Source organism: Notothenia coriiceps, unplaced genomic scaffold (genome assembly GCF_000735185.1).
Source record: "Notothenia coriiceps isolate Sejong01 unplaced genomic scaffold, NC01 NC01_scaffold00000901, whole genome shotgun sequence".
Lineage (NCBI taxonomy): Eukaryota > Metazoa > Chordata > Actinopteri > Perciformes > Nototheniidae > Notothenia > Notothenia coriiceps.
The window spans coordinates 21,327-45,286 of NW_011333602.1; the positions used below are offsets into that span (position 1 = coordinate 21,327).

At 41.3% G+C, this 23,960-nt stretch overlaps 2 protein-coding genes across 2 annotated transcripts; both read left to right on the forward strand.

Annotated features, from left to right (window-relative positions):
* The first annotated feature begins 141 nt into the window (after window positions 1-141).
* ehhadh (enoyl-CoA, hydratase/3-hydroxyacyl CoA dehydrogenase) lies at window positions 142-8,572 on the forward strand. The gene is made up of 7 exons (XM_010785634.1): window positions 142-352; window positions 1,336-1,439; window positions 1,853-2,022; window positions 2,283-2,394; window positions 3,126-3,230; window positions 6,122-6,463; window positions 6,805-8,572. Exons 1-7 carry the CDS (start codon window positions 279-281, stop codon window positions 8,055-8,057), a joined length of 2,160 nt encoding a protein of 719 aa, XP_010783936.1. The 5' UTR covers window positions 142-278; the 3' UTR covers window positions 8,058-8,572.
* Window positions 8,573-9,295: 723 nt separating this feature from the next.
* LOC104957964 (UPF0524 protein C3orf70 homolog A) lies at window positions 9,296-22,929 on the forward strand. Its single transcript, XM_010785646.1, has 2 exons — window positions 9,296-9,817; window positions 20,525-22,929. Exons 1-2 carry the CDS (start codon window positions 9,634-9,636, stop codon window positions 21,199-21,201), a joined length of 861 nt encoding a protein of 286 aa, XP_010783948.1. The 5' UTR covers window positions 9,296-9,633; the 3' UTR covers window positions 21,202-22,929.
* The last annotated feature ends 1,031 nt before the right edge of the window (window positions 22,930-23,960 follow it).

Here is a 23,960-nt window from a genome sequence, read left to right on the forward strand (position 1 = left end):
AAAAGCATATATGCCCAAAAAAAGGGAACAAAATGGACAGATTTAGTTTTCTAACTAACTCCAGGCCAGGTGTGGGCGCTAAAGCTCCGAGTCGTTACCCCAAACCGCCCACTGTAAACAACACAGAAGAAAAGCGACGAAGAAGACAGTTTGGAAATCTTTATCACATGGATAGTAAAACTGTGATAAAGGTGATGCAGTCTTGGCAGCAGGACTGAAGTTACAAAGTTCAATACACAAACCAGAAACAAGTGCGACAGCGTCTGGTACTCGGTAAAATGGCTGAATATAATCTTGTTTCGGAGTGTGTCGGTTTGATTACGCTGCGGAATCCGCCTGTCAACGCACTCAGGTGAGCCACAGTCAACAGCAAGCAGGGCTTCTTTAATGCTTGATCAATGATTTACTCTCGAATTTGTTTTATCTTGTGAGAAGACAAATTACTGCATGTTCATATATTGTGGGACTTTTATAGAGGCCTTCGGGATGTACAATTCCAAATGTGCATAGGAAAACGCACACAAAATAGCAAAGGCAATAACTTGTTTTGTCAGTACAATATTCAAATTATATAAATATTGCCAGATGGGGGCGTCAGAGGAAAGGCTGTTAACTCAAATCAAAAATTGAATGTATTTGCTGTAGTAGTGTAGGCCTATTGTAGGAGTAGGTATTTCCATTTTCAATTATATATACTTTATCAGACAGCATTTACTTTGTGGATGAAGTTAATACAAACAAAATGTATGATGACCTTACATAAAATGAAAAATTGTTGTAGACAATATACAATGTATATGTATACAATTATAACTGAAAATAAATGTCATGATATTATTAAGACATTGAAAGGGGAAATTGTGCTGCATAATGAATACTTAAACATTTGATAGTTCAAATGCCTTTTGCCAATTCTTCTTCTCTACATCTACTTAAGTGAATTATTGAACGCAGGACTTTTACTTGTAGTATTGTGGTGGTCTTGCAAAGCCTAATCTGCTGGTCAATGATCTACTGCTGCAGACTGCTCCAGTTTTGGGTTAAAAACAGTGCTAGAAGGTACCCCAGATGTAGTAAATATTAATGGGTGTTTCTCACAAATATGAATCCTGTCTGCCTAGCTCTTTAGGCCTCTACTACCCTGTTTAACAGAAACTCATATCAAATGTAGGTCATATTGTTAATAATTAACATTATTTTGAGGAAGAAGTCCTGTAACAGAAAGTTCTAAATTGTCCCTTTACTCGACTATAACAATTTAAAGGGTTACTGAAAGGTGAGCTTCAGCAATAATGTACATCCAGTATAACGTAAACATGTTATTCTTTGATGCAGTGCAGCGGTGAGGCAGGGCATCGTTGATACCGTGCAGAGAGCACTCAGCGACCCAAACGTGAAGTCTGTGGTCATCTGTGGCCAGAATGGAATCTTCTGTGGAGGTATGGACATTATTTAGTTTTCTTGTATTTTCTGCAACTTTACAATGGTGACACAAATAGGTGCCAAAATATGTTTGAATTGTGTTTTGCTTGACTTCTTTCAATGTTCTATTACAAACCTTGAAATGGGTGTAAAGGTCGGTGCAAAAGGCGACAAGAGTACACTATCAAACACCCGTAGGCTTGCAAAATAATTCTCAAATATAATTTTTAGTTTCAATAATAACTAATAAACTTTAACAATTGAAGTATATATATATATATATACACGCGTCCTGGTGTGTGTTAATTTCCTCAAAGACAGAAGCACAGAATTTCTGTTGAACCAGATGCACCTTATTATAAAGTCTGTTGTTTCTGGCTTTCTGTTTGAACACTCTTGAAATCAAAATCCATTTCATTACTTTCAACAGGGGCAGACATCAAGGAGTTTGGATCCAACATGACTGGACCTCCACTAATTCCGATGATCCACGCCATTGAGTCTGCCAACAAGCCGGTGGTGGCGGCCATAGAAGGAAGCGCTTTAGGTGGAGGGCTTGAGTTGGCGCTTGGTTGTCATTATCGAATCGCACACTCTAAAGTGAGTTCATGCTTCAGATCGCTCTCTGTCTCTTTTTAATATCAGCGTAGTGCTGCATCGGTGTCTAACTGTCTTAACATGTTGTAATGAGTAACTGTTGGTTTAGTTGTTATGTTTAAAATACAACCATCACATTTTTCTTTCAAATGGTTTAATTGTTGCAATATATATAATCACTGTTATGGGGAAGAGTGACATGAACACCCCAAACTGTTAAGCCCCTTCTGTTACTCATACTTTGTGCCTCTGTGCCCTTTAAGGCCAGACTGGGGCTTCCAGAGGTGACTTTGGGTCTGTTGCCAGCTGCAGGAGGATCCCAACGTCTACCAAGGCTCATCGGGGTCCCAGCTGCCCTAAACCTCATCACCACAGGTAGAGAAGACAGATTTACCCTGCTTGACTATTAAAGAGATGATTATAAAAGTGTTGACATTCTTTAAAGTATCAGACTAGAAAAAGGGAAGCATATATTCATGTGAAGAAGTCACAATACTTAGTGTAATCCTGATACCAAAATTACGACTTTGACACAACTCCGGCCCTAACAATCTTGATAGTGATACTGTGGTTATCGCACCATCCTTAAACATCAGGCCAAGTCGAGGATTGCTATTTGTTTTATCAGCAGAGATGATGTCTTTTTAGAATCAGTATGCCATGCAAAAATGTAAAATGTTGGTCTATTTTTGCAAGAGGGCTCTGTTTGTAAACCCACATGCAGATGTCCCTGCGTATTATATATGTATAAATGATTACCAATCATTGACTTGGCAGAGTTGTTGATTGACACCCTGTTCACAACATGCAGCTGCTGACATGAGATCGGTAGTTTACTGTGATGACCAGCAGAGGTCAGCATGTGTTTAGTTTCACCATGCTCGCTGCTTATATTCTGCCCTGTTCAGATCAATGGAAATGTTCTTAACGCCATAGTTGAGGAGACTGTTGTTCTTTATTATCTTCTGACATTTATCAAGGACACAAATGGTCCTTGTGTCCAAATCTACTGTGCCTGGCTGGGAGGCGTGTTATTCCTCATCTAAGCATTAAAAATGTCACATGTCATCCAGATAGACCTTTGATGCCCTTCATATCTCCCACAGGCCGCCATGTGACTGCCGCTGAGGCCCTGCAACTTGGCATAGTGGATCAGGTTACTGACCACAACACTGTGGATGCAGCTGTGAAGTTTGCCCTGAGTGTTGCAGGTGAGGCACAGAAACCTGATTGCACAAGTTTTCAAATCCACTCACTCTCCACTGGCTTAAAAAATGAATTTAGTGGAAGGAAGTTACATTCCTCCCCAGAGGAGTTATTTTGGGCAAGTCCGACATCAAGAAGATTTGACATGTAGGTTGTAGAAATCAAAGGAAGCAGAAAACAGGGCAGGCAGATCCTCCACCACAGACGCCATAAATGTTTCATGGCTCTGTCAGATGTGCTCTGATGTCTTCACTGCTTTTGCTCTATTATTTAAAAGGGTGAAAAGGGACACACTTTCCTTGAATATTAATAACTGGCTCTAGCCAATCATTTAGTAGGATAAGGGTTTCTCTGTATATGTGAATCAGAATAATGAACACACTAAATTGACTGATAAAATGTGCCACATCCCCACAGTTTACCAAAGAGTATTTCTCTGTGTAATGGGTGTGTTTAATGACAAATCAACTTTTAAGAACATTTGGTGTCTATTTTTGTGAAATGCTTAGATTTTCCAATTCTGCTCTTGGTCAGATGATGTCTTATACTTTACAATAATTCAACAGTAGCCAAAGGTTTATACATTTCATTTTCATATGAAAGGAATACCCATTTAACAACATTTTCAGTGATACTCTACTTCAGACCAGCTATTGATTAGCCTATCATAACAACTGAAAGCAGTGAGAAACAGCTAGCCTGGTTCTTTCCACAGTTGCCTAGCAGCAAACATCTAATCAACACATTGTGAAGTGATTTATCCGTACAAAAGTGTAAAAAAAAACACATTGTGGGTTTGCAGGTTATGCTCAGACCCAGGCTAGCTGTTTTCACTTTCTGCTAAGCTATGGCCAACCAACCCTTTATATTTAACATACAGATAAGAAAGTGGTTTCACATATTTCATACAACTCACAATAAGGAAGTCATTAAGCATCATTTTTTCTTAAAAAATTCAAACTATTCCTTTAAGCATTAAGGAATGCTGTTAGCAAGGTCATATTGTGAAGTAATGCATATACAAACTACTCCGGTGTGCGTTTTTTTGTGTTTACATTTTCCGATTAAATGTGATTGATGTGAATTATGTCTTTGCCCTGGTTGTACAACAGCCTTTGATTCGTTTGCATAAAAGGAAAATAGGGATGTTTTCATGGCTGTAATGTAAGAAGCTCACTACTTGTTTTAGATAAGTCATCTTAAACAGTTTGTTGCTAGCTTACCTGGCAATGACGGCTCATTTTTAAGACATTTCAATTGGTATGAAAACTGCTAGTTTGTGCCTAATGTTCCACCTTTAGCAAATTATCACACTAAGTTTGTGCGAAATGTCAACAGCAAGTCCCCAGGATTGCCTGTAAAACAACATTTCACAATCAAAAGATGATTGCAGTCTGATGCTTTTTACAAATGCTTTTTTTCCACACAGCACTGCCAAGATGACTTTGAGTGGGTGAGAAAGTGAGTGTTGTTTTTAAAGCTGAGGCTTAGAGTGAGTCAGACAGTGAAGCCAACAGTATACAAGATGGGAGATGACGAGACTTTGACCGATACTCCACTCTTGAGTTGATAAGCAGGGGTGTTGAATTTGGATGGAAAATATGTATCTAAAATTTATATCGAAACATGTGAATGTTTGAAACATTGAGATGAACGGCCAGTGAGGCAACAAGCACAGAATAGATTCAAAAACATTAATACATACATACATAAACCGCAGCCAGCAGTACATCTGGCACATATATACAAAAATTGTTTGACAACCTAAATTGATGCACATGTGGACTCACACACACACACACACACACACACACACACACACACACACACCAGACACACACACACACACACACAGACACACACATGCACAGATTCAAGTCTCTGCTGGTGACCAGATTAACTTTTTTACCCCAGTAGTTGCAACATCTGCCCGCTACATCTGTCAGAACAGCGGCGAGAGGCTTTCCTCTCGCCGCACAACAAATCCATCGATGCAGCTCAACCATTTACAGATTAACCGCTGCAATAATGCCCCCTCTAAAGTACATTGGAATCACATCGCGCTCCCACACAGCATTGTACTTGTAACTGACCTATAATGACCTTCAACATGAATTCTTCCACAGTGATATACTGATAGGGACTTTATTAGACACAATTGAAAGTTATTGGACTAAGTGGAGATAACAGATCAGATGAGGCTGCTGTCCCTTTAAGCTTAGCCATGCTGACCCAGTTTTCTGGCCCAGACCCACTGAATGTAATTCAGTGAAGCTGTGAGGGATTCCTACTACTGTCTCATGTAATCATGTCAGAGGAGACAGGAATGGGAATTAAGATGCTTTTAACAAGGTTTTAGCAGACTGGATATCTGCTTCTTCTCTCTCATTGTTTGCAGGCTTTAATCACAGCAGACAGGAAGTTTTGAGGCTCTAATTTTAAGTCTTGTCATGTAGTTTCACCTGGAAAATTGCCCTAGTATTGTACCGTTGCTTGCAGGCATGAGAATCACAAAAATTAAATCACTTCCCTCTTTGGAGTTGGACATTTACCAGCTGTTTTTTGGCCGGAATCAAATTGTTGCCTTCATTTAGTTTCATATCGGTGTTATTCTAAGTAAACGGCAACAGTGAAGTGGCACTGGAGTCTGTACAATTATTTTGAAAATTGGTGTGTCGTGTCACTCTGCTCTTTAAGCCACTGGGGTACCTAGTGATGAGTGGCCAATTACATCCAGGCTGGAGAAAAAGGAAAACGCAGTACTAATGGAAAGTAGGAAGCAAATTGCAGAAATAATATTCTGCAATAATTAAAATGTACTTTCTGAAAACTCAGAAAACTGCATGCAAAAATGTTACTCATATGCAGTCATGTTTCCTCCTTGTTTCTATTGCAGGTCGGTCACTGGGTCCTCGTCGTATCAGTGCTCATCCGTGTCCACAGCAGCCTGATTTGGATGCTCTCTTTGAGGAGGTGATGCAAAAGGTGCGTCAGAGCGCCCGTGGAGCTATTGCACCCATCGCATGTGTCCAGGCGGTGCGGGCGGCTGCCACCCTGCCCTACGCTCAGGGCATGGAGCGAGAGAGAGAGCTGATGGCCACTCTCTTCACCTCAGGCCAGGCCCGCGCCCTGCAGTACTGTTTCTTTGCTGAGAGAGCTGTTGGCAGGTGGAGGATGCCCAGTGGAGCCCGCTGGGACACGAGCAAACCCAGGCCTTTGCATAAAGCAGCTGTCATCGGTAAAAGCTTCTTTAATTTCTATTTGTCTGAGGTAACAATACGCACAAGCTCATTTATAGTTACGCTGAATGTATATGGGTGAGCTCTCTGTACTCGGCAGTGAGGGTTGGATGAATGACAATCTGGATATGTGAAGCTCAGCAGCTTGTGCATTAAAATAGCAAGCATTGGAAAAATTCCCAGGCTTAATATTTTTTCAGACTACCATTATTTACACAAAAACATTATTTACTGTGATTCTTCTTGTATATATATTGTTATTTTTCTGATCCAAAATTGTCCAAGGTATGTGTGAATTGTGATTTGAGGTTTTATTTGATTTGTGATTTTGTCTAAAAAGGCCTCGGCATCATGGGGAGAGGCATTACCGTGGCACTGGCTCAGACCGGGTTGTCTGTGATCGCCGTGGAGACCCAGGAGAAGCAGTTGATGGAGGCAAAGCAGGCGATATCTGGCATGTTGGAGCGAGGAGCCAAGAGACGTGGTGTGGCTCCTGCTCTTGATAGAGTCATTTACAGCCAGAACATCCAGGCCGTGGCGGATGTGGACCTGGTCATCGAGGCTGTCTTTGAGGACATCGCCCTGAAGACCAAAGTCTTCCAGCAGCTTTCTGCCGTTTGTAAACCCGGCACATTACTGTGCACCAACACTTCTGCTCTAGACGTGGACCAGCTCGCCTCTGAGACCCCCAACCCCGAGCTGGTGGTCGGGATGCACTTCTTTGCCCCAGCCCATGTCATGAAGCTGCTGGAGGTGGTGTATGGGCCTCGGTCCTCTCCTCAAGCCGTGGCCACTGCCATGCAACTGGGGAAGAAAATGGGCAAAGCCAGTGTGGCAGTTGGCAACTGTCGAGGCTTCGTGGGGAACCGCATGCTGAAGCCTTACATTGAAGAAGCGTTCTTCCTTCTGGAGGAGGGAGCTACACCAGAGTTAGTCGATCAAGCGCTGGAGGAGTTTGGTTTTGCCATGGGTGTGTTCAGAATGTCCGACCTCTCTGGGCTGGACGTGGGATGGAGAATCAGGAAAGGAGACGGGCTGGTGGAGCCTAGCACGGCGTCAGGGCGATCTACTAGAATCCGACAGGGTCGCAGGTACAGTCCTCTGGGAGACCTGCTCTGTGAGGAGGGACGCTTCGGCCAGAAAACAGGCCGGGGGTGGTACCAGTATGACAAACCTGGCAGTCGGGTTGCCAGGTCTGACCCTTGGCTGCACAGCTTTCTGGGGGCGTACCGAGCCCAGCACGGCCTGGTGGCGCGACGCATCGACCACCAGGAGGTGCTGGAGCGCTGCCTCTACGCCCTGATCAACGAGGGCTTCCATATCCTGGATGATGGAATAGCTGCAGGACCTGAAGACATCGATGTCATCTATGTGTCGGGCTACGGCTGGCCCAGGCACCGTGGAGGTCCGATGTTCTACGCCAACATGGTCGGGCTGGCGAAGGTCCTGGAGAGGCTGGAGCACTACCAGCAGCTTCACCCTGAGGTGCCCCACCTGCAGCCCAGCAGCCTGCTCAGGAGGCTGGTGGCCAGCGGCAGCCCACCTATCCACAAGTGGGGGGAGGCCATCAAGAAACTCCACAGTCAGCTTTAAATCTTAAGCATTTTAGCTCTAAGCTCTTAATTCACTTTAATAATGACAAGCTTACTGTGATAAACAGTAAATTGCTTATTGTGTACTCTTTAAAATGTCTAATCTCTTTCTTTTGTATATTGTGATTATGAATGTAATTATTGAAGGCTGCTGTGCTTTCTTTGATTTAATAATCATAATAGCTTTGTCTGTGCCAATTTATTAGGTACACAATGTAATATAATTATATTCAACAACAGTAAATCATATCTTTGTTAAGCTGATTGAGCTTGTGTTGACATTTTATCAAATACATTGATTTGACTTGCAATAGATTGATGGTTTAATTGTTTCTAAAAGATTGTCTCTTGTTTGTGTAAATAGTGGCTGTACAAAACACTATAAACACAAGAAAGAGAAAATGTTATTGATTTTCCTATATTAGGCTTGAATGGTTTTTAATGAATCATGTTTAATAAATGTTGACAAATGTTTTGTGTAATGTAGACTATTTGATAATAAAAATCTGAAATCTGATGTCCAAAGACCTGTTTTATACTGATTTATTGGTTCGTATTGTACTTACTGTCCTATTTGTGTGAAACTGGCATTATGTAGAGTAGCTATTGTTTGACTTGTTATTCCAGCTCCCAGTGTGTCCAGGTAACTGCTTGTGGCATTTCATTTCATTTGTTTCATCAGTCAAACGACCTTCTCTGGAGGAGAAAAATCAAACTCTTCTTCATGTGTTAGTCTCTGGTTTCTGAATTTCTGCTGACTCAGGCACAGCGGTGACAGAGAGCCGACAGGGACACGCGGCGGTAAACTGCTCTTTATATAAATCAATGGCTAACCCTGAAATCTCACGCCCCAGAAGAGCAGATGTTGGGGTTGCCATCTAGCGGTACAGGGCTTCAACTGAGCAGCTGGATTTTACATTATAATGCTTTATTTTGTACTTCAGCTACACTTCTGGACGTGTTATCTTTTAAAACAGTTAAATAAAGGAATCATGAATTGAGAAAGAAGGATATTAAAGTGTATCCAATAATACAAAAAAGCGTATAATCCCTTATCCTATATGTAAATCTTATTAAGGTTAATTAAATCTTTCTTTCAGATCCAGACCCTGCCATGTTGTTTTGAAGTTTTAGAAAGGGGCCGAGCCAATGAAAGCTGAATGTGTGTTTGAAGTGCGCAGAGCAACTGGCTTTGTGTGAGTGGACTCCTCCCGTTGTGTGATGAAGTTCAGATGCGCGCCGCTGTTCCGTACGCGCGTCACCAGCGCACAGAGGAGCTTCCCGACGCGAGGGGGAGGCTGGAGAGATGTGTGGATCACGACCATGGAAGGCTTTGAATGTCACATTACATGCATCTAATTGACGCTATTCGACTTTTACAGGATATGTTTCCACCCTTCATATGAGCAGTAACCCAGCTGCTCGGGATTCAGAGATCCAGCGCCGCCTTTCGCGTCTGTCTTCCAGTTGAGAAGCTTCCTGGGCTGCGTGGACCTTACAACCTCGGCTCTGTCCGTGGCGATTATGTTATAGTTCACTCGGACGAGGCTTTTTGTGTTCATCCAGGAAATGTTGGCATGGCCTCTTCGCGAGGTAAGAAGTGTCCGAAGAGTGAGAAGTTGGACGAGGCGCAGGCTTTGGCCAGGAGCTGCGCGGGGAGACCAGACTTCCTGCCGTGTGATGGACTCTCCATCTGCGCGACCCACAGCCACGGGAAGTGCTTCAAGCTGCACTGGTGTTGCCACCTGGGATGGTGTCACTGTAAGTTTGTTTAAATGCTTTCATAGTATAACCATAATTATATCTCACTGTGGTGCCAAAATCTGGCCATGTTGTGTGGGCAGAAGCATCAGTTCACTGTAGTCTTCTTTATGTGGAGAGGAGAAATGATAGTGAACATTTGCTGCCCCGAGATGTTATAACATTTCCTACATATTTTATAGTTTTGTTTATATCGCAATAATATCAAGGTGAAACTTGTTATATAGAGTCATATTCATCCTTGATCCAATATGCATAAACAGACACCCTTGTATGAATAGTGTATGTAGTCCAAACATTCAGAAGAAGGGAGCTATATGGTTTGGATTCATGGTTTCAGTGTTACTAGGCCTACCATTCTTTTTTTTCCTATATATTTTTTTATATTTTCCTACAATTTCGGTGACCAGGCCAATTCAGCAGTGTATAGTATGCTGAAGTTTATTGTGCCATAGATTAAATATTCCATCGATGAATCCTCCAGCAGCCCATAATCTTAGCTTTCAATTGTCAATGTTACATTATTGAAAAACACAGATAACTCTGTAAGTGTACATTTATACTCTAAATGATATGCAGTCAAGCTTAAAGAGTGGATGAAACTAGAATAACTGCAATAACCTTAATGTTGGTATTCTGATGTCTTCCAAATGACTTTTACTATAACTCCATATAGGCCTATGGCTTATGCTCTATCATATTGGTGGTGAATGCATCTGTCTGTGTTACATCGTTTATTTGAAAGCATATTTATCAATATAGTATGTAAAGTACTCAAAAGGACTGATCGGAAACCAAAATGACAAAAAAAAGGACAAACTATTTATGGAGATACTTGTGAAAATGGGTTAGTCCCAAGTGACGTCACACTTAAGTCATCATTTTCATTTCTGCTTTAAAGGATGAGTCTTGTGATATTTTTCCTGCTGTCAACACATTCCATGAAGAGACCAAAACCAACAATGATTTGATTCTTCTAACAAGAACAGCCTGAAATAGCCTATTCCTCTGTGTCATACACATAGACCATTTTAAACACACTATTACTTCATCATGATGACCGTGGGCTCTGTAGTGTATTTTGAGTCAATCCCACGTTGAAAAACTAAGCGCAGTACATTTTCTCTAGACTAGAGCATCAAATGTGTATCAATCCACAATTTAAAATAGTCCCCAATACATGCACTGTTTATTTTTGTTTGAGTAATGTTTAATAAAAATTGCTCGGCAGATCTTGTCAATCATTTAGGGCTGACATTTTTCACTTAACTAAATATAGGGCAATAACCATATCAGATTTTAACTATACAATTATCGTGACCAAAACATTTCATGATGACTCATTATTATCGTGCTACCTGTAAAAATGTACTATCAGTCAAATTAATTTCTTACTTTTTTGTTGTTAGTGTTGTTTTTTGTCAAAATTGCATTTAAAATACCAGGTTGGGGAGGTGAAGAGGGAATCTGTAACCATACCTGCACATTTAAAGAAATTGAAAGGATTTAGGAGGTGCTAGATTTTTTTAATTGTATTTTCATGTATATTTTTAACATAATATCAATACAACCTTTTTGAAATATCAGAAATCTTGTTTGATACTACTATATCGCGCCACTTCTATGCCAAATACTTGATAATATCTACTAAACTCAACAGTATTACCACTTTATATAAAAAATATATTTTATATTCATTGTTGAATTGACAGTTTTGGTAGTATAGCACAGGGCCCTTACTCAAACATGGAACATTTTCGTTTCATTTTTTGGCAAAGTGTTAGTGGCATTTACTCTACCCTCACATATCCTACCCACAACACTTTCTCTCCATTTGAACCTTTCTCAACCTGTTACTTCCACACGACTTCAGAACCACAATAGCCGAGCCTTAACCTGACAGGATGCCCGTCTCTTTGTGCGGCCCTAATGTATCCCTGCTCTGGCTCCCCTATACCCTCATAAAATCCTGAGATCAGTGTAAAACACAATCACCCTCCACTCTGCACCACTCAGTCAGGGCTTATAGTGTGCAACTGCACAAGTCACATTGTAATCTTTGCCGTGTAATCATTGGATTTAGATGCCTGACTCCGTCCAGAATGAGCCAAGCGATTTGAAATATCTGATGTGTCTGATTCTTTCCGGTGTTTAATATGATCCACATCTGGGATGTATGTTTCTCAGCAATGCCAGCGTTACATCATTTGTAAACATTAATACCTGCTCCTCCTTTCTGCTTTGGAATATTCATCACTCGTTGTATATGTGTTGCGCAATGGACATGGATGGGTATTATTCCCCTTTATTGAATTCAGGCTGTTATGGTATAGAAGAATGAGCCAGCCTCATCATAATGGAGCTCTCACCTTCACATTTCGGACCACTCTAATTCACAGGTTCCCCTCACAGGACACTCTAGCACCACAGTTTGAATACACAAGCTTAGATTGCTGAATCAGGCAGAAACCGGGCACCCGGGGAGAATGAAATAGCAGTGTGCTGCTGCATGCAATGCCCCCCGTCTCAAACCCTTCTTTATAGCAACTCATAATAATGCTGGATGCATCACTCCCCTTACCTTGTCACATTTTATTTTTAAACGTGCCTATGACTGTTGCCTCGGATATAAACTCTTTCTAATGCTGATAATTGTGTATTTGCCACAGGGAGCCTTGCCAGACTGCCTCTTTAATTACATTTTAATGGGTTTCTAGGCAAACAAATACAAAGGGTCAATGTTTAGTGAGGCTTTGGCTCAGCAATTTAATTCTCAAACTCAAATTATAATCTCATCGTACCTGTGGAACAGCGATTACCTGTGACTTAATTCTTGGCTTCTACTGCTTCCTACGTGCCATTGCATCCAAAACATCTCTCTCTCTTCGGTCTTCTTTGTCTTGACTTTGCAGCCTACAGAAACAAAATTATGCTTTGATGGTTTTCTGTGGCAGTTTCCACTTTGTTGAAGCTTTGTTACATTTCTGGCTGAGAGGCCGTGTTCCCAGCTGGTGACAACATCAGTCCAAGCCTCTCATTAGTTGTAATTAGCTGTGTTTAGTGTCACCGCCAATATGTCATGTCTGATGAGAGCTTCTGCTAACAGCAAGCAACACTGGAACCACCTGGTCTGAATAATCTTTCTCTCTCTTTATCCTCAACTAACTGATTACAATTACCAGTCAGAGCGAACAATTGCTCATTAAGAAATTCTAACAGAGTCTAATGAGTCCTGAACAGTCTTGTCAGTCTGTTCGTTCTCTGCCAGCTCCAATGTCATACCTTACAACTTGTACTTCTGTTGTAGTTACAAGAAAGTGGGATCTTTCTGTCCGACTTCTTCATCTCACCTGTCACATCACACAGCTAGCTTGCAGCTATTCTAAAGGGAAATGTGTAGGACTATCGGATAAAGCACTTATTGATTGATTTGCTGACCAATTCAAAATGTGCTGCAGTGGCCGACCATAAAAAGCTTAAACTGTTATTAAAGGATCGATTCAGTGTTAGCACAGGCCAGAGGGGATGTTTCTAGCTGGACTGTTGGGAAGCACTTTAACTTATTGTCTCACAAAGTTGGAAACAAAGGGCAGCACTAAACCAACTTCATCGTGTTTTAAAAGGATTGCAGATCATTTTCAAATCTGTCTTAATATAATACCACATCTTTTGTTTGTTGCTGTCCACTCATCGCAGCCTAGCAATGAACTGTAGCAGAAAAACACAAAGCTGCCATTTGTACAAAAACGAATGCAGCTTTGTGAGATACCCACATGATTTGATGGCTGAAGACTCATATTAGCTTTGATCTAAATACACATTTGGACACAAGTTAGATGTTTAAAGATAAATGCAGCTGATTGATTGAAATACAACCTATGCCTAAGTGCTGTCTCAGTTGTTATGGGTTTATTCTAACTTACTGTTGAGACAAGCTCGAAGATGACTCAAATCTTGTTGTAATGTCTTTTGAAAACAGAATTGTATTTATCCACACATTTTCGAGGAAGTATGGTGCTGAATCCAAATGTTGCTTGGTGTCATAATTATGTTCAGCATGCATCAAGACTTTTCCCATGAAGACATTTTGACATGTCACAGTAGGAAAGGCTCAGGTGTAAATAATTGAATGAATGACGGTTGAATTCCATTAGCTGCTTCACTTTCAGGGTCCTGATGTGTTGCATGCTGGCTTACTGTCACACTGTTATGACTAACTGGGAAAATGTAATTAAACACAGCCATCGTTAATGTTATAAGTACATCTGTGCTTTCTGTACTTTGACAAGTCAAAATATCTACTTTGAAGAAGGCCTATTTTTCTGAAGACACATTTTTAAAATACATTTGGGCTTGTGAGTATCGTAGTGGCCAGGGGGCCATGCAAAAAAATAAAAAAAGATATTGTTTTAATATTTTTTTTGGGCCCCAATGGCATTGACTGGTTCACGCAGTCTTCAAAGTAACCAAGCAACCTAAATTAATTTGTCATTTGTCTGTCCAAGGACCTTGCTCCCTTTCATGTCATGTGATACCTTGCGTGACCGTTTAATCAACTTGTACTGTACTGTAGCTAGCAGCAGCAAGTTCGGCAGCATTATAAAAAATGTAATAGGTTGCATTTATGATGTACAGCAAACCAAAGCACAAGAGCAGCGCTAAAAAGAGAAAGGACAAGGGAGAACAAGGAGATGTAACGGCTAAACTGACAAAATTAGACCGTTTTTTTTGTCATAAATCGTCCTCGAAATCGAGCGCTAACGTTAGCAATGTTGACGTGCAGCGGCAGCCGGAGCCGGAGGCTATCGATAGCTCACCTGCCTCACCACCATCATTGCCGTCTAGCTCCACCAGTGAAGCTGTATCCGTGGCCGTGGCTGTGCAACTTTCTATTGCAGCCAGCCAGGAGGAGAGGCTGGATTTGGCTGTGCCCGGCGGTGGTCCAACAGTTCCCCCAAGGGTCCCAACCGATAGGGGACTCTATGGCGCTATTGAGACCCCCGACGCCAAGATCAAAGGCTATATTATAGCAACCGGTCTATGTAGGACTACCGGCCCATTCCCCAGAGACAAACATAAAGGAAACAGGTGTAATCTTCTTCTTAGTTCGCTGTGCCGTTGTCAGGCTCTGGTGGTCTGAGGCCAGGGCAGGCTGTTGTTGATAGCCTATACATGTGGCGCTTCTGAGTGATTGTGTATGTTCGTGCGTGTGCGAGCGCATCAGCTTGCGCTTATGTTTGGGGCGATGGGGGGGGGTGGCAAAACAATATTTGCACCGGGGTCAATCACAACCTTGTTACGCCACTGATCGTAGTGATATAAGAAATCTGAACCTATGCGTTGAAGCCTTTACAGATGTTGCTTAATGCTCACTAAGCACAGAAAAATCAGCCCACGGAGATGCATTTCTTTCCTATAGAGACTGAACATTGAATTTCCAACTGGCTGCAAGTCAGAACAGCCTTTTTCCACTGGAGTCATAAAACAGGAAACAGGAAAGGAGTTTCAGATAATGCAGGGTCAGACCTTCCCCTTCACTGAAACCTGACACTTTTGTTTTTCCCACTGGCTGCTGCCTCGTTGGACAGATTTAAACACAAAGAGCAGCGGATGTGTGAGCGGATGGTATGCACTGGCCAAATGAGTGCAGCAGCTGTTGATAAATGAGAACAATCTGCTAAAATAATTGTTTTTGTTCACCTAGTTGCTATAGTGGCAGCTTTAACCGAGTGTGTTGCATTTACAGGGGAAAAACTACTCAGGCTGCACCTAAAGACTTCTGGCTCAAATGTGCAAAAAATCCAACTGAGGGGTTTGGTAATGAATCAGTGGCTTTGATATAAGCTAATATTAAAGTAACACAATCTGTGTGAGACAGTCGTGCCCATTCATCTTCACTACATGTTGAGATTGTGGCAATTAAACCTCAATCTCCAAGACATTCAGTCTGCATTCTGTAGAGCGACAGTAGATCTGAAAACTTGGACGAAATGATGCCAAAGCTCTGTGTGTGTGAGAGAGAGAGTGAGATGGGGAGCTGCATTCTGCATTATTCATATTCAGAGAGACCTCCTGCTGTATTTAACCAGACTGTGCAGCCACAGGCCCAGGAGAGAGAGGAGGAGGCATCCAAGATGGAGGCAGGTGGGAGGTGAGGATTTCCTCCTCCTGCAGCTCCTCCACTGTACTCCTTCCTCAAGAGAGCAATCTGTAACTTGTGAGGAATGAGTTGCCACTCCTCCCGCTGTCTCATTAACCTCTTGAACTCTTGATTTTACCCATAAATGTATTTTTTAAATAAGTTTGGGCTGTATATAAAATTCTCTCTCTCCTCGTTCCAAATGAAGCTTATTAATACTTACTCTGACTCATGATTTCCCTATATACATATTGTTTGTAGTAGTTAACTATCTTTTGACACCTTTCTTTTTATTTGTTTCCCATCGTTAAGGGAAAGAGTCACCAGCTGCAGATTTTCTGAATTCATATTTACATTTTTGTGTTGTAATTAAGAGCTTTTACTTTATCTCTTGATGTACCCAACTGCCTTATTTGCATCTCTTAGGCTGCGATCCCTTATATCCCCTAAAATGCCTTTTATCAGTCTCCAGTGAACTTGTTACTTTTAGTGACCCTTAATGATAACATGATGAAAGGCTTTCTAGCTAAGAAAAAAAAGATAGGATTCATTTGCCTCTGCAGTTGATTTTTTCTATACAGTATGAATGTACAGTAGGTGTAAAATGGTAGGTCTGCAGAAAAGCTTCTACTTTTGAGTACTGACTCAATCACTTTTACATTTACTGTGTTTCCCCTTCATTTCAGCTAGAAACCTGACAGCATGTTGGGAAGTGTGGCCATTTTGCTTTAGGGAGGAGAAAATAAACTGGAATAAATCACATAAAAGACGGGTATGATATGTCACCAGCAATTTCACCATTTTGCTGTCTCATTAAAAGACCGAATCCAACAAGGAATTTAGCCTACTTTACATTATGTTCTGTGCATGTAGATTTTCCCCTGGGCCATTGACTTCCATTTCTGCTCAGAAACTATTAAAAACACACACTTGCACAGTGTGACATTTTCCTTCAATTTGTACTCTATCCTACAAACACCATCCTGCTGCCATAAATACTCAACCTACCAAATATGTTTTAATCCACAGACAATATCCCCAACAGATGTGAGGATTCCTCCTATGCAAGTGTCTTAAAACCAAAGTGATCGTCTGTTTTAGGAAATTATTGTTATTTTTTATTATTTTATTGACCTATACATTCGCCACTGATTTACATCGTCAGTAGCAATCAGTGGGTGTGTGGCTACGTGTAACACATAGAAGTCAGGCAGTTTTAGACTTTTCGTCTTATTAGAGAATTGGTTGACAATAAGGAAAATAACATAGGCCTTGAATTACATGTCATTACCCTAAACTAAGAAGTGGAACCATACACTCAGTGTTTTGAATGTAGGGGTTACTTTGGGAGGACATCTGGTCTCTGTTAGTGTGGAAACAGAAACACTGAAACTCACACACACACACGCACACGCACACGCACACACACACACACACACACACAAATACACACAGGGGAGAGGGAGGGGGTGCAGAGGCCGCTTAACAACTGACATTGTCATGCAAGGGCTCCAGCACTGGGAAACAGAAGGGTAGAATACAAGTGAATATCAATAAAGCTGCAGATAGTGTTCACTGGCTTTCAGCGTTTTCATATTTCCAGTAAAGATACACTCTGCTCAGCTTTTCTAAGACTTAGTTTATGTCTTTTATTTAGTCAATTTGTGTTGAACTGTATTGCTTTCAGTTGATGGATATGCAGCATAACACATTTCTGGCAACCAACTCATGACAGGATTTTTAAATTCAATTTGCCCTGTCAGTTTTCTTGAAACTATCCATTGTTGCTCACTGAAATGCAATGTGGGACCCTTACTGCCTGACAAGCGTGCTGAATGCATTTCCTACCTCAAACAGCTTTTGCAAAGCCGTTTAAAGAATATTTAAAATTGTGCATCTGCTACTATCTGTTTGCGGCTTGAAGTCTCTGTTGTTGTGGATGCATTGCTACTGTAAGCGTGCATGTGAGCATAATGTAAACAAAACTCGGGACCCACTATAAAAAACATTGCTCTCTAGCACTACCAGTGGTACAAATATAAAAGTTACCTTTAAATGATCAGAGAGAAGAGAATAATCTAATTAGGGCTAAAACCAACTTTTTCTTGTTGTATTTTTTTCCAATACTTATTAATGTGCCTATAATTGTTTTATAATTTGTCAAAAAAAAACTGTCAAGAAATGCTGTTTATATCATCTTTGTGGCTAATGTAATATTTCCAGTTATTTCAGTCTATTCAGTTAATTTCATGTCTTGCACAAAAACAACTTAAATCCTCTAAAAAGGAAGGTGAAACCTGCAAAAGTTTGGCCTTTTAGCTCAAACTTGAGTGACTTTAAATAAGTACAGTATGAACCTCCACAGTATTGGTTATAATAATAGCATCTGTAATTGTAAAGTATTTGTAATAATCCAACTCAGAGTTTTCTTAGAGCATGCTTTTAAATATTAGATAAATATAAAAATGTGTTTTGCTTGATGTAAAGATTCTGCTCTTCTACTGTTTGCCAGACTAAGTGATATTAATCTCCCACGTAAGGCTCAATCCTCTGGGGCTGATGGAAACAGAGATTTTTCTAATTTAAATCCAAAGTAATTCTGCATTCTGCACACACCCCGTTAATCTACAGACAGGATGTTTTTCTTCTGCAAAGCTGTTGTGGACCGACCAGTGTTGGTCTTGCGTTTACTCCGTATGTTTGGTTGTCTGCCCATGCATCTGTCTGTCCCCCAGAACTGCTCATGGTATTTGAAACTCCAGATGGATAGATGCAATTAAATGTAATATGCTAAAAACGAAATGTCAACACATTGCCTTCTACAGCTTAAGCTCTCATTTGTTGCCGCTATGATGTCTGCATGAATGGGCTCGCCTCATTCTGAACATGGACCATTGAGTTTTTCTCATTAAACAGAGGACGGTTACAGTTCCTCCCTTTTGTCTGCATCGACATCAGCTCCTGTGTTTTGTGTTAACTGTGTTTACTAAATATACGGACATTGAGCCTCTTTTTGTTGCTTCAAATGGGCGGATGATGCAGTTGTGTGTCCTTAATGAAAAGGTGGCCACTATAAATAAATTCACCATTCTTGTGGGCATGAACAAATATTTAATTAAACCAAATATCTTTTGTGTGGTGCGAAAATGTCTCATCAGCAGACTCTCAAAACAGAGTCACATCCTTTGAAGTACTTCGATGATTTCAAGGTAACCAGGGAAAATATTTTTGATTAAATGGATATCCGAGCCGGTGAAACAAAAGACAAGGACACAGAGTGAGAGGAAGTAATGCATAGGCCTGTCATCTTCTGTAGTTTCTCCCTCTCCGGGGAGCCAGTTAAACACACATCTTAGCCGCACTCTTCAGGCAGCGTGTTGGAGGCAGTGGGCTGCAAAGAATGAGGAACGTTTGGGAGCATTCACTTCACACAATCTCCACCAGTATATCAGCTGCCAAGATGGGAGGCATAACTCACATGTAAGGCATCTTGTATAAGAATATAACAATTTTCCAGAAGAAATGTATGCTCAATAATTATATTACGCCATCAAAATCTATTATGTCAGTAAGCCAGATGTAAATCAGCACCACATTATTGTATGGCCTTTTGTCTATCTGTCTATCTAAACTAAAGACTGTGTTTTGCCATTAGACGATGGTAGTTGTTGCTATAGGGCATTGGCTATGACCACTCGGCTATGAAGTCTTATTTCGTCATTTTCCAAAAAAATGAAAGTCTTGCATCAGTGATTGCTGCACTGCACTGGGTAGCCTGGACTTTAAAGTATGTTACACTCTGGCAGGTGGTTTTGCCGTCGGCAGCTGGTAATGCTTTGTGATGGGGAAATTGCTACCTGCTTTCAAAGGAGGCATGATAAGTTATCATAGAGACACTATTTGCTCATGCCTGCCAGTCCCAACCAACTTTTTAGCATCAGCTTGGACTACATGATTGGAAGGGTTCACATTTGAGAAAGATGTTGTGTATATGAAAGCCACCAAGTATCATCTAAGATATATATCTGCTTGACAGGAAGATAAAAGGGATTTTTGTAAACACTCAAAAATGCTTTGCAGAACAGTGAATGCAGAGAAAAAAAAAACAAGTTATAAAATGTTTTATTTTTGACTGTGTTTTTTGAGCAAAGCTTGTTTAAATGATATACAATGAAGTCTATTGTTATGCTGCTTTCGGGATTTCTGCCAAATGTCTCCACGTGGTGCCATCATTTGGCTTTATTTGCTATTTTTGATTGATTTAAAACTGCATTTTGTGTTTTTTTGGTTGCTTTGGGGCCACAGATACAAGCTGTTAACACAACACCGACTTCTTATCATCTTTTAAGCCAAACACATTAGTAAACAGAGAGCTACATTATGATTATTTATGAGGAATATTTCAGGCCACCCACTGTAAACTGAATGGAGTCCACCATTCATGTCTCCAACATCTCCGGAAATGTGTGTCTATGTGCACCAGCTAGTTGCTAAGCAGCTAAGCAGGGAGATGTTTTACCACAGTCAGTTAATCAGAGCTTTTTTTCTCCTTTTTTTTCTCCTTTTAGGCAAGTATGTTTACCAGCCCATGACCAACGTGTGTAAGCTGCCCAGCACGTCGGTGCCAGCTGTTGGGACGGACTACAGTAACACCATGGACCTGTCCGTCTCTCTGGCTGAGCGCTTCCTGAAGCTCGCGCCCAGCTTCCAGTCCCCTCCTCTCCTGGAGTCCCCAAAGTACTGCATCATCGCCGATCTGTTCGTGGACGACTACATCGTCAAACGCATCAACGGGAAGATGTGCTATGTGCAGCGCCCATCGCCCCCCTTACCAGAACCTCCTCATGCTCCCACTCCTCCCCCACCTGCTGCCGCTACACCTAAGATGCCACAAAATCCCGCGCAGCCTCGGCAACCGGTGAAGCCAACAAAACACGTGCCTGCCCCTGTGCAGCCGGTCCAGCAGGTATACAGCGAACACAAACATCCTACCACCGTGGATAAGATTAAAGGCCCCAAAATGGACCACTGTTCCTCTCCGTCTAGCTCCGAGGACTCTGGTATCAACGCGCTGGGTCTGCACTACCTGGAGTCCTGTGAGGAGGAGAGCGAGGAGGAGGAGGACGAGTTGAGCACCGACGGGAACTCCAGCCCCGGCAGCCTCTGGGATCAGGACGAATGCTCTCTGCTGTCCCCCTCCAAGTCCATGATAGAGATCATCGAGAAGATCGAAACAACTGTATAACGGACACTGACCCACGCTGTGAGGGAGTAGAATAACTGAGAGTTACTCTAGTGGATGTATCCTACATAGACCAATAGGACACAAACTGCTCTAATGCTTCAGCAGGGCTTTGCCAGGTTGCTTAGTTGGAGTTGTTTTCCTGCAGTCGGCCGAGGACTGTACGTCTGCACTCACACACAGCCTCTCGTCTGTCCACTTACCCTGCATGAACGACATTTTCTAGAACTTATTACAATACAGGATAAAGGCACAAGCACAAGAATATCAAGCACATGCACAGTGGACCAAAAAAACCTCCTTTAGCCTACTGTACCTGGTATTTATACAGGAACATCTAAATTACATGGTAATCTATAGTAGGAGCACTAACTAGAGGAGACTTTCAGAGGAATAAGACTTTTTTCCTAAGATTTCTCTTTAGGTATATGTTACTGGAGCTAAGTCAAGTGGTGGTATAGTGGGTTTTCTGATGATAATGAGCAGTTAGATTATTCTTAGTGCTTTCCAGGCATCAGACTTTGTCTAATTCAACATTTAAGCGGCAGATAAGCCTGACACGACTTGTTCTCCGCTCAATGGCTCCACCTACACGTTTTTCATAATTCTGACACTTCAGCAGAATAGCTACAAGGCCAGCTACCTCTCGTGGGCCTAAAGCACATCTGCCTTTTAACCCGTTAATCACTCAGCTCAGAGCTGCTGGGACACGCTTGCTTTTGTCACGTAAATATAAAAGATTCCCGGGCCCACAGTTTGTGTGCACTTTACTAACACGAGGAGTAGGTAGTCAGTGTTCGACAATCAAGGATTACACAGAAGCACATTCCTTTACTGCACCTGCCAAGGGCCAGGGATACACTTAAACCATTTATCAGACATTACATTGTGACATTGTTCCGACCACATTTCCTGGTCAAGCTTGACTGAACTGTAGTTGTTGTAAGGGGCTCTAAGTAAAACACGACTTGCATTGACCCCTATTAGCAGCCAAGAAATTAAATAGCACAAACGTGTCCCTGGCAGAGCTACAGTGAAAAAAGACACAGCAGAAACTAGCAAGACACAAAGTGAAGAGGGAATATATTTAAAATATATATATATACATATAAACCTATACAACAATACAGATGCATTGTTATTTGCTCTCTGGGTTTGACGGTGAAGTGTCTTGGGATGCCAGCTGAGAAGGGAGTCTCGAAAGATGTGCAGGCTAGACTAGTACATTATGTCACAGTTATTTTGTGCTTTGGGGCAGAAGATCGTCACTTAATGAACCGTTTTAAAAGAAATGACCGTATGGAATAGGATGCTGAGTGTTGTTATGTGATGGACATGATGTTAAGAACACTCAATTATAATATTTGTGAGACAGCCCCTTATTAGTCAGTTAGTGAAATGAAGATGGGCTGGGTCTTTTTTTATGTTTTTAGAGTTATCTGCAAAAATCACTAAAATATTCACAAATATGTGTTGCTGCAATCTAGATGTAAAAAAAACAAGTCATTTTGCATGACTACATTCATTTGAGTCCCTGATGTCAAAAACTAATTTAACACATTTGTGATTCAGAGTGTTAAAAAAGTGAATAAATAATCTGTCAGATTTTTTTATTCAGGGACAGCCCTTGACATTACACTGAACACAGTCCCTTTTAACGCAGTTTAAAACATCTGTTATGTTATCTTATATGTCATATTATTTTCATATGAATAAATCTTAATGAACATTTTTCTCCCCCAGTCTCTCTTTTTGTAGCCAGTGTGGCGCATTTCTCCTAAAAAAGAGTTTCAGTCTTCTTTGAAAAGCATTCAAACTTCCTCCACCAAACATCAATAATGCTCTGCAGGGATTGAGCGAAACAGCAAAGGAAAGTAAAAGATGTGCTACAATTTAGTCTGTGCTGGTTGTTTATATTCTCTGAAATGTCTTGAGGAAATGTGCTTTCTCCTAAAAACCCTTTCCCTGTGTTGCCATTGGAATTCGATTAAAGCAAGAGAAAAACTAAATTAAGCGAGAGTAAGTAGTGTTAGGATGAGCTTTGCCTTAATTTTAGTTTTGCATGCAATTATGGTATGAGAAATACAATAAAGGTTAGAATCCAGCCTTCCACTTCTGACCCCATGTTTATTGATCCACAGCAGCGATGGCCTCTGGGTCTCTGATAGACAGTCTTTGTATAGCAGCTGATTTTACGAGAGACCATGCAAGTGACTTTCTCACCTTGACTTCAAGCCTGGATTGGTTTAGCTATGCTTCTCTTTTCCCCCTTCATTGTATCTATTGATTATTTGTGCTCCGCTAATGCAAGGAGAAAACCTAGTCAGGGGTGAAATGGTATTGTCATTCCAGCCAATGTCATTTTTTAAATCATTTCACATATTTCTGCTATGTGATAAAGAAGAGGAAGGCTGCTGGAGAGACCGGATTTAAACTCAGAATGGGAGAAAAGAAGAAAGAGGGATACATTGAGGGAGAGCAGCAGCAGGCAGAGGAAGCTCAATCACAAAAGGATGATGATGCAAGCACATGTAAAGTCTTTGCCTGGACTTGCGTGTCTGTGTGCGCGTGCTGTAGTCAAACATTTGGAAATTATTTTTTCAAGAGCTACAGAAAGATTTCATAAAGAGATAGATCGCTGTAATTGTTAATCCCTCGCAGCAAAGTCATTCAATTGGCAGGCACCTTGAGCAGTGGAGAACTCACAAAGTTTGTCACACAAATGAAAAGCCGCCCTTGTTCAAGGACTTCTTCACAGGCAG

Bases quoted from the DNA above. Each gene is read 5' to 3' on its own strand.
- ehhadh (XM_010785634.1), top strand. From the start codon at position 279: ATGGCTGAATATAATCTTGTTTCGGAGTGTGTCGGTTTGATTACGCTG. The intron at 2,023-2,282 runs GTGAGTTCATGC...GTGCCCTTTAAG, and splicing joins ATCGAATCGCACACTCTAAA to GCCAGACTGGGGCTTCCAGA. The intron at 3,231-6,121 runs GTGAGGCACAGA...TTTCTATTGCAG, and splicing joins GTTTGCCCTGAGTGTTGCAG to GTCGGTCACTGGGTCCTCGT.
- LOC104957964 (XM_010785646.1), top strand. From the start codon at position 9,634: ATGGCCTCTTCGCGAGGTAAGAAGTGTCCGAAGAGTGAGAAGTTGGAC. The intron at 9,818-20,524 runs GTAAGTTTGTTT...TTCTCCTTTTAG, and splicing joins CCACCTGGGATGGTGTCACT to GCAAGTATGTTTACCAGCCC.